This window comes from Microcaecilia unicolor, chromosome 11 (assembly GCF_901765095.1).
Source record: "Microcaecilia unicolor chromosome 11, aMicUni1.1, whole genome shotgun sequence".
Classification (NCBI taxonomy): Eukaryota; Metazoa; Chordata; class Amphibia; order Gymnophiona; family Siphonopidae; genus Microcaecilia; species Microcaecilia unicolor.
In genome coordinates this window covers 81,069,265-81,086,768 of record NC_044041.1, presented here as the reverse complement: position 1 = coordinate 81,086,768, position 17,504 = coordinate 81,069,265, and the positions used below count along the sequence as shown (strand labels likewise).

General features: G+C 50.8%; 1 protein-coding gene across 1 annotated transcript in view; it reads right to left on the bottom strand.

The window, feature by feature from the left end:
* Positions 1-739: 739 nt before the first annotated feature.
* The window catches only part of LOC115480935 (fizzy-related protein homolog), a 114,250-nt gene continuing 97,485 nt past the window's right edge, over positions 740-17,504 (bottom strand). The window contains 5 exon segments of the mRNA XM_030219920.1: positions 740-1,138; positions 2,999-3,103; positions 3,213-3,446; positions 8,464-8,543; positions 8,546-8,647. Of these exon segments, the coding sequence (XP_030075780.1) occupies positions 740-1,138; positions 2,999-3,103; positions 3,213-3,446; positions 8,464-8,543; positions 8,546-8,647 (920 nt within the window).

The following is a 17,504-nucleotide window of genomic DNA, read 5'->3' as shown; positions in this document are numbered from 1 at the left end:
CAAGGACGTGAGAAACTCCCCCTCCTGCACCGCGACAATGACCGACCTCAATGTCTCCATGCGAAAAGAGGGGACTCTGAGAGCCGCATTGACTGCCTTCAGATCTAAGATAGGCCGAAAGGCGTCCTCCTTCTTTGGGACTACAAAATAAATTGAATAGCAGCCCAAGCGGCGTTGAGCAGCGGGAACAGGTACCACCGCCCCCAGACTGATCAGACAAGCCAGAGTGTCTCGCACTGCTGCCCGCTTGAGCCTTGAATGACAAGGGGACTCCAGAAACCTTTCGGGGGGCGAGCCGTCGAACTCCAGAGCGTACCCGTCTCGCACCACTTCGAGGACCCACTGATCCGATGTGATTTGGGCCCAGTCCTGGTAAAACAGACTCAGCCGAGCCCCTACCCGAACCAGAGCCTGGGCCCGCACACCTTCATTGCGAATTACGCCCCGAAACCTGTCCTCCCGCGGAAAATCGCGCCCTCCGCGCCGATTCCCCCGAAAGGACTGAGTTCGCTGGAAGAACCGACCTCTAAAGGGCCCACTAGTCCTCCCGGGGCCTATACCGGCGAGCCTCCTTAAACCTGCCTCGGAGGAAGTACCCCTGGACGCCCCTTTTGGACGAAAATCCGGAAGCCGAGGGGCCTTGGCATCGCTGAGTCCACGCACCAACTTATCCAAATCCTCCCCAAAAAGCATGGACCCCTTAAAAGGAAGCGAACAAAGCTTAGCTTTGGAGGCCGCGTCAGCGACCCCAACCTCGCAACCACAGTGCCCTACGTGCCCCCACCAGCATAGCCATATTCTTGGCCGAAGCACGGAGCAAATCATAAAGCGCATCAGACAAAAAGGACGATCCCATTTCCAATTTGGCTAATTCCTGTACCCCGGAGGTCCCAACCTCCACCGAATCATCCAGCAGTTTCTCGGCCCATCGGAAACACGCCCGCGCAACTAGCCCCCCACAAATCGAGGCTTGCAGGGCCAGGGCCGACAGATCAAAACTCCGCTTGAGGAAGGACTCAAGCCTCCTATCCTGGGGATCCCGGAGAGCAGTCCCCCCGTCCACCGGTATAGCCGTGGCTTTTGTAACTGCTGTCACCACTGCATCCACTGTGGGAGCCTTAAAGGCATCTCTATCTTCCTGTGGGAAAGGGTACAGTCTCGACATAGCTTTAGACACTTTACAGGGAGAATCCGGCGAATGCCACTCTTGAAACACCATATCCCGGATGTCCTTATTCATGGGAAAGGACCTAGCCTGCCGCTGAATCCCCTTAACCAAGGGATCCACCTGTCTAGCCTCCCCCAAAACCGCCTCTGGCTGATCAAACTTGAGGGTGGAAGAAATCTGCTCAATGAGCTCCGCAAGCTCCTCCCTGTGAAAAATCCGCACTACAGAGGGATCCTCCCCCGGGACCACCAACTCCGGATCCTGAGGCCCCTCAAGCCCCTCAGGGTCCCCAATATCACTGAAAACACCTTCGGATCCTACAGGGGAGAACCCTTCCTCGTCATCCCACTCAAACCGAGGCCTCTTCGCCAGCGCCGCACTAGTCCCCTCCCCTAAAGATGGGGGACCAGCCTTCCAGGCTTGAAAAAGGGTCCAAACAAAATCCAGAGGAAAACCAACGCCTCCTGTACCCTCAGGCACCCCCTTCGGCGCCGACCCGGGAGCAGCAGGGCCAAAAACCGCTGATTCCGCGGGACGCGCGGAATCCAAAATGGCGGCCGTTCCCGCCAAAACTAAATTTGTTTGAAACCGTCCCTGCCGGTGCTCCTGCTGTCCCCGATGCCCCCGAACTAGCTGGGGCCTCCGCCACCAACACCGGGGGTGCCGCCATCGGCGAGGCCTGCTTTGGTTCGCCGCACAAACGGCACTGGCCTCCCGGCGCTTCTATGCCTCGGCGCGAGCACGCGCGACAGCGGAGCAGTTTGCCTGCCATGCCCTCGAAGCACACCACCCGCTGTGCTGAGCGGCGCACACGCTGTCTCTCACAGCTTCCCCCCAACAAAAAATCGCTCTGCTCTCTTTCGCTAGCGATAGGAAACGAACCTGCCGTCCGTTCCTATCTACATAAAGCCTCAGACGGCTCTTAAAGAGATATCACCCAATTTCTCTTTCTTTCTTTCTTTCTGTCTGGCAGCTGCAAAGTGGGGGGCTCTCAAGGCTACAATCATAGAAAGCAGCCGAGGCACAACGCTGCCAGCATCTCCAAGGAGAGCAGCACAGGGGGAGGGACCTGAACACAGGTGTAACACCCCAGGGGGAAGAACTGGGCCCCACCGGACCCAGGGCCCCGAAGCACTTTTTTTTTTTTTTTTTTTTTTTTTTACCACGTACAGGGAGTAGTCCAAACTAATAACTTAGGCAATAAGAGAGGAAACTCCTCAACTGAATAATCAAACTACCTCACCAGACTATTGAAGACTGCACAGGCTGTCCATCTACCTCTGCTGAGACTGAGAAAATACTGGCTAGTGGATGTACTGCACAGGTTATATATACAGTATTCAAAAGCTCAGTGTTTCTCAGTCTCCCTCTGCTGGTAGGAGGACATAACCCATGCGTCTTGACCGGTCTGGAGGGTCGTGGAGGAAACATCTTTTTTTGACTTGGCAGTTCTCTTGCTTCTTATAGCTTAACTGCAATCAGGCTAAGAACTTGTGCCATAAGCCTTCATTTACACTACCTGGGGCCTTTCTATCCCCTCTCTCTCACATGTACAAACTCACTTTTATTGGGCCCCTCCAGTGAATCGTGACCTGAAGAACTGCAGCAAGGCTTCCATGTTACTCTTGGTCTTCTCTTGCTGGACAGTTTCCAGTTTGTTCTAATTAATACTTGGCTGATATGCACAATTTTATACTTCATACTGAAGCTTGACAATTAGAAAATGTTGTTACCAAACTCCTTTGTTTTCACCTTTTCTGGTTGTTTATTCTTATAGATTTTAGCATCTACTGGGAATGAAAAGCTGAGACAGATCAGCATTTAACTTACCAGATAAAGAACACGGTAGGAATGCCCAGTTAATTTTGCTACTTGGGTTAGAGAGGGATACTTCCAGACCAGGATTTGGTTCTGTGAATAGCCATGGGTGCTCACCTGTAGGACACATCAGAAAAATTGATAAACAGCTTTACGAATCATAAGAATCAGTGATGAGACCTGCTCTTGTGCTCCACAGTTTCCCTCTTTCCCACTGAAGGCTTACCAATTCGTTGGCATGCTTGGACCAGGCCAAGTTGCAGACTTGTGAGCCAGTGTCAATGCACTGTAATGGCTGTCCTGTCAGGGTGTTCCAGAAGCGGATGCAGCGATCGGCCGTCCCTCCACCTGAAGCCAGCAGCCCATGCTGATGAGGAGACCATGCGATGGCTTTTACTGCTGCAAGGTGTTCTGTGTACTGCTGAACAGGACTCAGGCTGGAGTGGTTCCAAACCAGAAGCTGTAGGCAGGTAAGAGATTGGACAGCTAAGAAACCAGAGATTACATGGCAACAAAGAACAAGAAACAATCCAATCAGTTCATATCCCAGGGGTTTGTCCTTTCCTGGTTCTCTTCCTACCTCTCCCTCCGCACCTTTAGTGTTCACTCTGGTGGATCCTCTTCTACTTCTATCCCTCTGCCTGTCGGCGTACCTCAGGGTTCTGTTCTTGGTCCCCTCCTCTTTTCTATCTACACTTCTTCCCTTGGTTCATTAATCTCATCCCATGGCTTTTCCTACCATCTCATCTCTATGCTGATGACTCCCCAAACCTACCTTTCTACCCCCGATATCTCACCTTGCATCCAAACCAAAGTTTCAGCGTGCTTGTCTGACATTGCTGTCTGGATGTCTCAACGCCACCTGAAATTAAATATGACCAAAACCGAGCTTCTCATTTTCCCCCCCCAAACCCATCTCCCCGCTCCCCCCGTTTTCTATTTCTGTTGATGGCTCTCTCATTCTCCCTGTCTCCTCAGCTCGAAACCTTGGGGTCATCTCTGACTCTTCTCTCTCCTTCTCTGCTCATATCCAGCAGATTGCCAAGACCTGTCGTTTCTTTTTTTACAACATCCGTAAAATCCGCCCCTTTCTTTCCGAGCACTCTACCAAAACCCTCATCCACACCCTTGTCACCTCTCGTTTAGACTACTGCAATCTGCATCTTGCTGGCCTCCCACTTAGTCACCTCTCCCCTCTCCAGTCGATTCAAAACTCTGCTGCCCGTCTCATCGTCCGCCAGGGTCGCTTTACTCATACTACCCCTCTCCTCAAGACCCTTCACTGGCTCCCTATCTGTTTTCGCATCCTGTTCAAACTTCTTCTACTAACCTATAAATGTACTCACCTCTGCTGCTCCCCAATATCTCTCCACACTCGTCCTTCCCTACACCCCTTCCCGTGCACTCCGCTCCATGGATAAATCCTTCTTATCTGTTCCCTTCTCCACTACTGCCAACTCCAGACTTCGCACCTTCTGTCTCTCTGCACCCTACGCCTGGAATAAACTTCCTGAGCCCCTACGTCTTGCCCCATCCTTGGCCACATAAGTACATAAGTACATAAGTAGTGCCATACTAGGAAAGACCAAAGGTCCATCTAGCCCAGCATCCTGTCACCGACAGTGGCCAATCCAGGTCAAGGGCACCTGGCACGCTCCCCAAACGTAAAAACATTCCAGACAAGTTATACCTAAAAATGCGGAATTTTTCCAAGTCCATTTAATAGCGGTCTATGGACTTGTCCTTTAGGAATCTATCTAACCCCTTTTTAAACTCCGTCAAGCTAACCGCCCGTACCACGTTCTCCGGCAACGAATTCCAGAGTCTAATTACACGTTGGGTGAAGAAAAATTTTCTCCGATTCGTTTTAAATTTACCACACTGTAGCTTCAACTCATGCCCTCTAGTCCTAGTATTTTTGGATAGCGTGAACAGTCGCTTCACATCCACCCGATCCATTCCACTCATTATTTTATACACTTCTATCATATCTCCCCTCAGCCGTCTCTTCTCCAAGCTAAAAAGCCCTAGCCTTCTCAGCCTCTCTTCATAGGAAAGTCGTCCCATCCCCACTATCATTTTCGTCGCCCTTCGCTGTACCTTTTCCAATTCTACTATATCTTTTTTGAGATACGGAGACCAGTACTGAACACAATACTCCAGGTGCGGTCGCACCATGGAGCGATACAACGGCATTATAACATCCGCACACTGGACTCCATACCCTTCCTAATAACACCCAACATTCTATTCGCTTTCCTAGCCGCAGCAGCACACTGAGCAGAAGGTTTCAGCGTATCATCGACGACGACACCCAGATCCCTTTCTTGATCCGTAACTCCTAACGCGGAACCTTGCAAGACGTAGCTATAATTCGGGTTCCTCTTACCCACATGCATCACTTTGCACTTGTCAACATTGAACTTCATCTGCCACTTGCACGCCCAATCTCCCAGTCTCGCAAGGTCCTCCTGTAATCGTTCACATTCCTCCTGCGACTTGACGACCCTGAATAATTTTGTGTCATCGGCGAATTTAATTACCTCACTAGTTATTCCCATCTCTAGGTCATTTATAAATACATTAAAAAGCAACGGACCCAGCACAGACCCCTGCGGGACCCCACTAACTACCCTCCTCCACTGAGAATACTGGCCACGCAATCCTACTCTCTGCTTCCTATCTTTCAACCAGTTCTTAATCCATAATAATACCCTACCTCCGATTCCATGACTCTGCAATTTCTTCAGGAGTCTTTCGTGCGGCACTTTGTCAAACGCCTTCTGAAAATCCAGATATACAATATCAACCGGCTCCCCATTGTCCACATGTTTGCTTACCCCCTCAAAAAAATGCATTAGATTGGTGAGGCAAGACTTCCCTTCACTAAATCCGTGCTGACTTTGTCTCATCAGTCCATGTTTTTGTATATGCTCTGCAATTTTATTCTTAATAATAGCCTCCACCATCTTGCCCGGCACCGACGTCAGACTCACCGGTCTATAATTTCCCGGATCTCCTCTGGAACCCTTCTTAAAATCGGAGAGTAACATTGGCTACCCTCCAGTCTTCCGGTACTACACTCGATTTTAGGGACAGATTGCATATTTCTAACAGTAGCTCCGCAAGTTCATTTTTTAGTTCTATTAATACTCTGGGATGAATACCATCAGGTCCCGGTGATTACTACTCTTCAGCTTGCTGAACTGACCCATTACATCCTCCAAGGTTACAGAGAATTCGTTTAGTTTCTCCGACTCCCCCGCTTTCAAATATTCTTTCCGGCACCGGTGTCCCCCCCAAATCCTCCTCGGTGAAGACCGAAGCAAAGAATTCATTTAATTTCTCCGCTACGGCTTTGTCCTCCCTGATCGCCCCTTTAACACCATTTTCGTCCAGCGGCCCAACCGACTCTTTGGCCGGTTTCCTGCTTTTAATGTATCTAAAAAAATTTTTTACTATGTATTTTTGCTTCCAACGCTAATTTCTTCTCAAAGTCCTTTTTTGCCCTCCTTATCTCCGCTTTGCATTTGGCTTGGCATTCCTTATGATCTATCCTGTTACTTTCAGTTGGTTCTCTTCTCCACTTTCTGAAGGATTGTTTTTTGGCTCTAATGACTTCCTTTATCTTACTGTTTAGCCACGCCGGCTGACGTTAGTCTTTTTTCCCTTTTTTCTAATACGTGGAATATATTTGTCCTGAACCTCCAGGATGGTGTTTTTAAACAGCATCCACGCCTGACGCAAGTTTTTTACTCTGCGAGCTGCTCCTTCAGTCTTTTTTTCACCATTTTTCTCATTTTGTCGTAATCACCTTTTCTATAGTTAAACGCTAGCGTACTTGATTTCCTAGTTTCACTTCCTTCAATGCCAATATCAAAACCGATCATATTATGATCACTGTTATCAAGCGGCCCTCGTACCGTTACCCCCTGCACTAGATCATGAGCACCACTAAGGACTAAGTCTAGTATTTTTCCTTCTCTTGTCGGCTCCTGAACTAGCTGTTCCATGAAGCTGTCCTTGATTTCATCAAGAAATCTTATGTCCCTTGCGTGTACAGATGTTACATTAACCCAGTCTATATGCGGGTAATTGAAATCCCCCATTATTATTGTGTTGCCCAGTTTGTTTGCGTCCTTGATTTCCTTTAACATTTCCGCATCCGTCTGTTCGTCCTGGCCAGGCGGACGGTAGTACACTCCTATCACTATCCTTTTCCCCTTTGCACATGGAATTTCAATCCACAGTGATTCCAAGGAGTGTTTTGTTTCCTGCAGAATTTTCAATCTATTTGATTCAAGGCTCTCGTTAATATACAATGCTACCCCTCCACCAATCCGATTCACCCTATCACTACGATATAATTTGTACCCCGGTATGACAGTGTCCCACTGGTTATCCTCCTTCCACCAGGTCTCAGAGATGCCTATTATATCTAATTTTTCATTTAGTGCAATATATTCTAACTCCCCCATCTTATTTCTTAGGCTCCTGGCATTCGCATCTAGACTGAAAGCCCACCTCTTTAACATTGCTTTTGACTCGTAACCACTTGTAACCACTCGCCTCCACCTACCCTCCTCTCTTCCTTCCCATTCACATTAATTGATTTGTTTACTTTTTTTTTTTTTTGTCTATTAGATTGTAAGCTCTTTGAGCAGGGACTGTCTTTCTTCTATGTTTGTGCAGCGCTGCGTACGCCTTGTAGCGCTATAGAAATGCTAAATAGTAGTAGTAGTAGTAGGGTTTCACAGTCTCAAAAAGGTATTAAAGGAGAACAAAACACTACATGGATTTTTGAATACAGAAAACTATTTCTAGGACCACTCCATTTATATTGATGGTTCTTCTCTCATATTTGGGGAGAGGAGAGAAGGGGAAAGAGGCAAGAACATCATTGCTTTAATATAAAGTTAAGACTGTCCAAATTAATAAAAACTTTGTTGGAATGTGTTATTGTACTTATTATAAATCACTAATAACCTAGTGGTTTTAGTGGTATAGAAATACATTGCAATTGTAATTGTAGTATATGACTGGCATTTAGAAGGATTAGTTTCATTCCATGTGTGTGTGTGGCTTTGTATTTCTGCTGCTTACAGATGCTGGAAGGTGTGATGAAGAGAAGTAACAGGCTGAGACTGACGCAGACTGGCTGGGCACTGTTCTTCCCTATAGGATGGAAAAACTCCAGCCACTAGCTAGACAGTTACTACAAGCAAGCCTAAGGAGAGCCACTGTAGTAGCTAGAGAGGCTGGAAGAAAGACAGGGGCAGCTGAAGGAAGCTGCAGAACTGGAAGAAAAAGGAATAGAAGCTGGAAGAAGGGGAGAGCAAACAAACAAAAAAACACACAAAAGTTGGAGTAAAGTAAGTGGGAGAGTTGAGGGAAATAAAAAAACAATAATAATAATTTAAAAAAAAAACTTTTTCTGGCTCCAAAAGATTTTTGGCTTGTGAGCATCACTATCATACCTTATTGTCATTTCCACCCGAAGCAAGGAGCTGGTGATCTGTGGACCACTTCAAGCCACACACTTCTTGTCTGTGGCCCTGAAGCCGTCGTTCAGATGGAGAGGCGGCGTTCGGATGTCCCTCTGAAGAATCATCCTGTCTCGACTTCCAGAAGACAGCTGATCTGCATTCCATGCCAAAGCTCCTGTGTCACAGAACACCCATCACCAAGAAAACAAGGAATTTAACTTCTCAATCCATACTTCAAGAGAAAAAGAAGAGGTCCCTTCTATGAGGCAGGACTTCATATTAGCCATGATGCTCCCAAGAATATCTTACTACAGTAAGATGTAGAGATGGCATATCGTAAAACACAGTGCTTTTCAGCATTCAGAAGTGCATCATCTCTTGATAAATGGGAGTGACTTATTGGGCTTATGGAATGTCTCAGAAGTGAAAATAGCAATTAGTGTTATCAAAATAACCCAAGTATATATACATCATATATTAGTAATAAGCAGTAACTAATCTAATATAATAAAACGCACCGTGAACGTTCTAATGAGGACAACGTTCTGAAGTCACTAAAAAACACTCCCTGAAGGGTTCGTGGGGTTCGTGGCGTTCGTGGAGTTCGTGGTGTGAAGCCACCCAGCCGTCTCTGCCCCGCCCTCGCGTCAAACGTCATGACGTCGAGGGCGGGGAAAACACACGGATCGCGAGGGCAGAAAAAAAAAAAAACGGATCGCACCCACGCACGGTGCGTTTTACTATATTACATTTACCTCTGTGGTGGCGGTTCCGGCAGTGCAGCGTCAGGGAAGGAGGCGGCGCTCCCGACTTCTAGCCTTCCCTTCGCTGTGTTCCGCCTTCTTCTGACGTGACGTCAGAAGAAGGCGGAACACAGCGAAGGGAAGGCTAGACGTCGGGAGCGCCGCCTCCTTCCCTGACGCTGCGCTGCCGGAACCGCCACCACGGAGGTAAATAAAAAAAAAAAAAAGAAAAGGGATGTTGGGGGGATAGAAGAGGGTGGGCAGCAAAGTTGAACACTGGGAGCAGGAGGGCAGGGGAAAAACGACAGCATGGATGCGAAGAGGAGGGGGGGGGGGGAAGAAGAGGGCGGGCCAGGCTGGGACATGGGACAGAGAGGAGCATGGATGGGAGGAGGGGTCATGGAAGGAAGAGAGGGGAATTACATGAAAAGGAAGAATGGAGGGGGCAGGGGACAGAGGAGCATGGATGGGCATAGATTGGGAGGGCAGAGCTCAGGGAGAGAGGGAAATTGCTGGAAAGGGAAAAATGGAGGGGCCAGGTGACAGAGGAGCATGGATGGACATGGATTGGAAGGGCAGGACTCAGGGAGAGGGGAATTGCTGGATAGGGATGAATGGAGGGGACAGATGGGCATGGATGGATATGGATTGCAGGACAGGCCTCAGGCAGAGAGGGGAAATGCTGGATAGGGAAAAATGGAGGGGCCAGGTGACAGAGGAGCATGGATGGACATGGATTGGAAGGTAAAATTATGTATAATCATACCTGATAATTTTCTTTCCATTAATCATAGCTGATCAATCCATAGACTGGTGGGTTGTGTCCATCTACCAGCAGGTGGAGATAGAGAGCAAACTTTTGCCTCCCTATATGTGGTCATGTGCTGCCGGAAACTCCTCAGTATGTCGATATCAAAGCTCCATCCGCAGGACTCAGCACTTAGAGAATTACACCCACGAAGGGACACTCTGCCCAGCTCACCACCGCCGAAACGGGGAAGGGGAATTAACCCAGCTCATCCCCACACAAGTGGGGGAGGGGAATCCGTCCAGCTCATCCCCGCGGAGCGGGGGAGGGACACCACACCCGCCGATGCGGGGGGATCTGGCTTATCCTGCAACCGCAACCGCGGGAGGAGCTGACTGACCCTAACACCGCCGAAGCGGGAGGGGTACAAAGCTGCCCTACAGCCGCACGAAGCGGGAGGGAGTGCCGGCAGAATTTATGTCTCAATCCAGCCCCGTAAAACGGAGGGGAGAGGAATGCAGCAGCTCACTGTAACACAAACTCGTCTCAACTCTTGAAGAATCCAAGTGAAAGAAGAACTTGAACACGAAGTCCTCCTGAAGTAACTGAAGGCTAAACTTGAACCTAAAATTCAACCAGAATATAAACAGTACAGATATCTGGGAGGGGCTATGGATTGATCAGCTATGATTAATGGAAAGAAAATTATCAGGTATGATTATACATAATTTTACCTTCCATATCATCAAGCTGATCAATCCATAGACTGGTGGGATGTACCGAAGCAGTACTCACCCAGGGCGGGACATAGAAATCCCTGACCTCAACACTGAAGCTCCAAACCGGGCCTCCGCCCGTGCAGCCACAGTCAAACGGTAATGCTTGGAGAATGTATGAGCCGAAGCCCACGTTGCCGCCTTGCATATCTCTTCCAGGGAGACGGATCCGGCCTCTGCCATCGAGGCTGCCTGAGCTCTCGTGGAGTGAGCCTTCAGCTGGATAGGCGGCACCTTCCCCGCGGCCACATAAGCCGCTGCAATGGCTTCCTTGACCCATCTTGCCACTGTAGGCTTAGCAGCCTGCAGACCCTTACGAGGACCTGCAAACAGGACAAACAGATGATCCGATTTCCGGAAATCATTGGTCACTTCCAAGTATCTGATGATGACTCGTCTCACATCCAGATATTCAAGAGCGGAGTACTCCTCTGATTAGTCCTCCCTACGAAAGGAAGGGAGACAGAGCTGCTGATTCACATGGAAGCGAGAACCAATCTTGGGCAGGAAGGCAGGCACTGTGCGCATAGTCACTCCTGCCTCAGTGAACTGCAGAAAAGGCTCTCGACATGAGAGCGCCTGGAGCTCGGAAACTCTTCTGGCTGAAGTGATAGCCACCAAAAAGACTGCTTTCAACGTCAGGTCTTTCAGAGATGCCCTCGACAAGGGTTCCAAAGGCGGCTTATGCAATGCTCTTAGCACCAGGTTGAGATTCCACGCAGGCACCACTGAGTGCAGAGGAGGGCGCAGGTGATTAACTCCCTTGAGAAAGCGCACCACATCTGGCTGCGAAGCCAGGGAAGCACCCTTCAGGCGGCCCCTGAAGCAAGCCAGAGCCGCTACCTGGACTTTAAGGGAACTGAGCGACAGGCCTTTCTCCAGACCTTCTTGCAGGAACACCAACACTGAAGAAATTGGAGCAGTGAATGGAGAAAGTGAGCCTGCTTCACACCATGCTGCAAAGATACGCCAGACCCTGGCGTAAGCAGTAGAAGTAGAGCGCTTCCTCGCTCTCAGCGATGACCTTGTCTGAGAAGCCCTTCTTCCTCAGACGCTGCCGCTCAATAGCCAGGCCGTAAGACCAAAGGGAGAGGGATCCTCCATCACCACGGGACCCTGATGTAACAGGCCCTGCTCCACTGACAGCCGCAGAGGATCGTCGACTGAGAGCCTGAACAAGTCCGCATACCAGGGACGTCTGGGCCAATCCGGACCCACCAGGATTACCCTGCCGGGATGCTTTGCCACCCGGTCTAGCACCCTGCCCAACATGGGCCAGGGCGGGAACACATAGAGGAGCTCTTGTGTCGGCCACTGTTGGAAAAGAGCATCTACTCCCAGGGATCGAGGGTCCCGTCCTCTGCTGAAAAAGCGCGGCACTTGGCCATTGGCCGATGACGCCATCAGATCTAGGCTCGGCTGGCCCCAGCGCTTCGTGATGTCCAAGAACGCCTGAGCAGATAGTTGCCACTCTCCGGGCTCCAAGGTATGGCGACTGAGAAAGTCCGCCTTGACATTCATGACTCCGGCAATGTGGGCCGCTGAAAGCTGCTCCAGGTTCGCTTCCGCCCACTGGCAAAGACTCATAGCCTCCTGGCTAGAGGGGCGCTCTTGGTACCTCCCTGGCGGTTGATATAGGCCACAGCCGTGGCATTGTCCGACAGGACCCGTACAGGCTTCAACACCAGTACCGGGATGAACTCCAATAACACCAAGCGAATGGCTCTGAGTTCCAGGAGGTTGATAGACCACTTGCCTCTGCAGGAGACTAGAGCCCCTGCGCTGTCCTTCCCAAGCAGTGGGCTCCCCAGCCCATCAAAGAGGCGTCTGTCGTGACGACAATCCACTCCGGGGTCACCAGAGACAATCCTGCAGACAACTTGTCTGTCTGCGTCCACCAGCTCAGCGCCTTGCGCACTGCTGGGTCCACGGGAAGGCGCACAGCATAATCCTCCGACATCGGAGTCCAGCGCAGCAGCAGAGATAGCTGTAGTGGTCTCATATGAGCCCTGGCCTAGGGCACTACTTCCATCGTGGCCGTCATAGAGCCAAACAGCTGCACGTAGTCCCAAGCCCGAATAGGAGAGGCTACTAGGAACTAGTCCACCTGAGCCTGAAGCTTGACAATCTGATTGTCTGGCAGGAACACTCTGCCCACTTGGGTGTCGAATCGAACTACCAGATACACCAGGGACTGAGTCGGGCGCAGCTGGCTCTTCTTCCAGTTGATGATCCATCCCAGGGAGCTCAAAAGAGCAACTACCCGGTCCATAGCTTTGCCGCACTCTGCATAAGAGGGGGCTCGGATCAACCAGTCGTCCAGATAAGGATGGACTTGTACTCCTTCCTTTAGCAGGAAGGCCGCTATGACCCCCATTACTTTGGAAAAGGTCCGCGGAGCAGTAGCCAACCCGAAAGGGAGGGCTCTGAACTGGAAGTGTCGTCTCAGGACTGTAAAACGCAGAAAGCGTTGGAGAGGAGGCCAGATGGGAATATGCAGGTACGCTTCCTTGATGTCCAAGGAAGCCAAGAACTCTCCTGCCTTCACTGCCGCTATAACAGAGCGGAGAGTCTCCATGCGAAAGTGCCTCACTTTCCAGGCCCGATTGACCCCTTTGAGGTCGAGGATAGGCCGGACAGAACCTCCTTTCTTTGGAACCACAAAGTAAATGGAGTAACGTCCCTTGCCAATCTGATTTTTTGGCACCGGAACGACCGCACCCAGGCGGATCAGGTTGTCCAAGGTCTGCTGCACTACCACAGCTTGACCGGAGACTTGCAGGGAGAGAGTACAAACCCGTCTCTTAAGGGTTGGCAGAACTCTAGCTTGTAGCCGCCTCTGATGACTTCCAGCACCCACGCGTCTGAAGTTATAGTGGTCCACTCGCCCAGAAACGAGGACAGCCGTCCTCCAATCTGCACTGGGGCGTGGACCAAGGCCCCGTCATTGGGTACGAGACCCTGGGGGAGGACCGGAGGGAGCACCTCCGGGACGGCGGTCTCTGCGAAAGGAATGCTGCTTGGGGGAGAAATTCCTCTTGAAGGAAGAGGGGGCAGAGGAACCCGACTTGCCCGGGCGGTACCGATGGGCTTCCTGCAATCGTCCTCTGGAGGTATCGGGACGAGTACTAACCCGAGCCCTGACCTCTGGTAATTTCTTGCCCTTAGACGTGCCGAGATCGGTCACGATTTTGTCCAGCTCGACCCCAAAGAGCAGCTTGCCTTTAAAAGGCAATCTAGCCAGGCGGGATTTAGAGGCGTGGTCAGCAGACCAATGTTTCAGCCAAAGCCACCGCCGCGCAGAGACTGTCTGAGCCATGCCTTTAGCTGAGGCTCTCCAGACATCATACAGCAAGTCTGCCAAATAGGCTAAGCCCGATTCCAGGGCCGGCCAATCAGCCCTCAAGGAATGATCCGAGGGGGAAGCCCGCTGCACCATAGTCCGGCACGCCCTGGCCACATAGGAGCCGCAAACTGAGGCCTGCAAACTTAAAGCAGCTGCCTCAAAGGACGACCTTAAGGCCGCCTCCAATCTTCTGTCTTGGGCGTCCTTTAGGGCCGTGCCACCTTCCACCGGCAACGCCGTTTTCTTAGTCACCGCAGTGATTAAAGAATCCACGGTAGGCCACAGATAGGCCTCACGTTCACTCACAGCCAAAGGATAGAGGCGGGACATAGCCCTAGCCACTTTAAGGCTCGCTTCTGGGACATCCCATTGAGCCGAAATTAAGGTGTGCATAGCATCATGCACGTGGAAGGTTCTAGGCGGGCGCTTCGTCCCCAGCATAATGGCAGAGCCAACAGGGGCTGAGGGAGAGACGTCCTCCGGAGAGGAAATCTTCAAGGTGTCCATGGCCTGTATCAACAGGTTGGGCAAATCCTCTGGGCTAAAAAGCCGCGCTGCAGAGGGGTCATCCGCTCCAACCGAGCGGGGATCCGTCTCCTCCAAGGAATCCGCAAAGGACCGTTGGGAGACCTCAGACACGCTGCCCTCATCTACATCGGAGGAGACAAATTCCTCCAAGGCCTGGGAATCAACCCGAGGACGTTTACCTCTGGGAACCTCAACCTCTTTATCAGAAGAGGGAGCAGGGGCAGCGTTTGCATGAGGAAAGCCTGATGCAGCAGCAAAACAAACTCGGGGGAGAAACCCCCCAGACTGTGCACTTCCGCAGCCTGGGCAACAGCCCTAGACGCACTCTCAACCGGCGCTCGCAATAGCGGGGGAGAGACATGCTGCGCATCCAAAATGGCGTCCGGCGCGAAACTCCGTGAAGGAGCCGCGCGGGAAGAACGGCGCTTAACTTTAGCCGCTTTTGTGCCGTCGCCCAAATTAAGGGCGTTCATGGCCTTAATGTCTCCAACTTCAAGGGCGGCCCCGAAGAAGCCGTCCGAGCCGCGTGGCCGGCCAAGATGGCGGAGGCGAGGAGCGGGGGATGGGCGTTTATGGCGGGAAAAAAAAACCGCCACGCCGGAGGAACGACCGGGACATTCATCGGTCACTAAACTATCACCCATCAAGGGCGAATCAGGTTGTAAAACCCCCGCATCCCCTCTAGAAGCGCTCCAGCGATCCGGGGAGCGACCCTTTGCGCCCTCGCCCTCCGACGCCATTGCCGCGAGGAGAAGAATCGGGGAACCCCCTGCCCGCTATAAAAAGGTAAAATTACCTGCTTGCCGCTCCGAGCTGTAACGAACTGGTGTCCCAGTGAGTAGCTGCAATGAACGTTTAAAGAAACGTCGAATTAAACGCCTTTAAAGACGTTTAAAAATTTTTTTTTTTTTTTTTTTTTTTTTAAACGGAGCCAGCGGGAGGGGGAGAAAGGTGAAATTAGATCTTACCTGCTAATTTTCTTTCCTCTAGACCCTCCAGACCGGTCAAGACGCGTGGGTTATGTCCTCCTACCAGCAGAGGGAGACTGAGAAAACACTAAGCTTTTGAAGCCTGTATATATAACCTGTGCAGAACCTCCACTAGCCAGTATAACCCTGACAAAGCAGAGAAACAAAAAACACTAACAACAACTAGCAACCCTGTACGTGGTCACAGTAAACTGCAAAAACAAGAAACATCTTCCGCTTGCTCTTACGGAAACATGTCCGTTTGCCTTTGATAAAACAGTTGGGCTTCTACAGGTGGACTATCAAAGAAGAGCCCCACCTGTCCCGGACTCCTATCACAAAACAGAAATAAACAGTCTGCAATTAGAGAAACAACAATCTACAGCAGCCAAGAATTATCCAACCAACACACCTCCTGGCCTCCAATACAGACAGGGCGGGCTCTTGACCGGTCTGGAGGGTCTAGAGGAAAGAAAATTAGCAGGTAAGATCTAATTTCACCTTCCTCAGCGACCCTCCAGACCGGTCAAGACGCGTGGGACGTACCAGAGCAGTAACTAACTTACGGGAGGGACCTACTAAGGCCAGAGGTCAAAACTGCTGCCCCAAAGCGCACCTCGTCCTTTGCATGCACAGGAATCCTATAATGCTTCACAAAGGAATGCAACGAAAACCAAACCGCAGCCCAACAAATATCTAACAGAGAAATCATACTATTCTCCGCCCACGAGGCTGCCATTCCCCTAGTGGAATGAGCAGACCAGCCCCTAGGCACCACAGGACCCTTCACCAAGTAAGCAGATGCAACCGCCTCCTTCAACCACCGTGCTATGGTCACCTTAGGAGCCGCTGCACCCTTCTTTGGGCCACCATGAAGAACGAACAAACGGTCAGAGGCTCTGAAGTCCTGAGTTCCAGAGAGATAACAACTCAAAACTCTCCTGACATCCAGCTTGGCAATACCACGCTGCTCCGAATCTCCAGCCATATCACCCAACACTGGCAGAGAGATGACCTGATTAACATGGAACTCGGAAACCACCTTGGGCAAAAAAAGGAAAGCACCGTCCGCAACGAAACCTTTCCCTCAGAAAGGACAAAAATGGTTCCCTACAAGACAAAGCCTGAAGCTCTGAAACACTCCGTGCTGAAGTAATCGCCACCAACAAGACCGTCTTTAAAGATAAATCCTTACAAGATGCAGATACCAGCGGCACAAACGGAGGCCTGATCAAAGCATCCAAAACTAGCTTCAAATCCCACGGAGGCACCATCCGTCACTGAGGTGGACGCAGCAACTTAACACCCTTCAAAAAACGCACTACCTCAGGCACAGACGCGAAGGACTTTCACTGAAGCTTCCCACGAAAACATGACAAAGCTGCCACCTGAACCTTCAGTGTAGACAAGGCCAGACCCCTATCAACACCATCGTGCAAAAATTCCAAAACTTCCGCCACCGAAGAGCGAAACGGCCGAACTCGATGGTCTTCACACCAGTGCTCAAAGATTCTCCAAACCCGGACATACGCCAAGGAAGTGGATCGTCTACGGCAACTCAACATCGTAGCAAAGCCACTGGACGAAAGCCCCTTCTTCTTCAACTTGTGCCGCTCAAGAGCCAAGCCATAAGCGAAAACCGAGCCGGAACCGGCATGATTATCGGGCTTTGACACAGAACTGATCCCAACAAAGGCAGGGCCGCCGCCCCTGCCAACCGCACCAGGTCTCCATACCATGGTCGATGCTGCCAATCCGGAGCTACCAGAATCACCCGACCGAAGTGATGTTCGATGCGCTATATTACTCGACCGACTAACAGCCATGGAGGAAACACATACAGTCACTCCCGAGGCCAAGGCAACAGAAGAGCGTCGATTCCCTCCGCTCAAGGGTCTCTTCAGCGACTGAAAAAACAAAAAA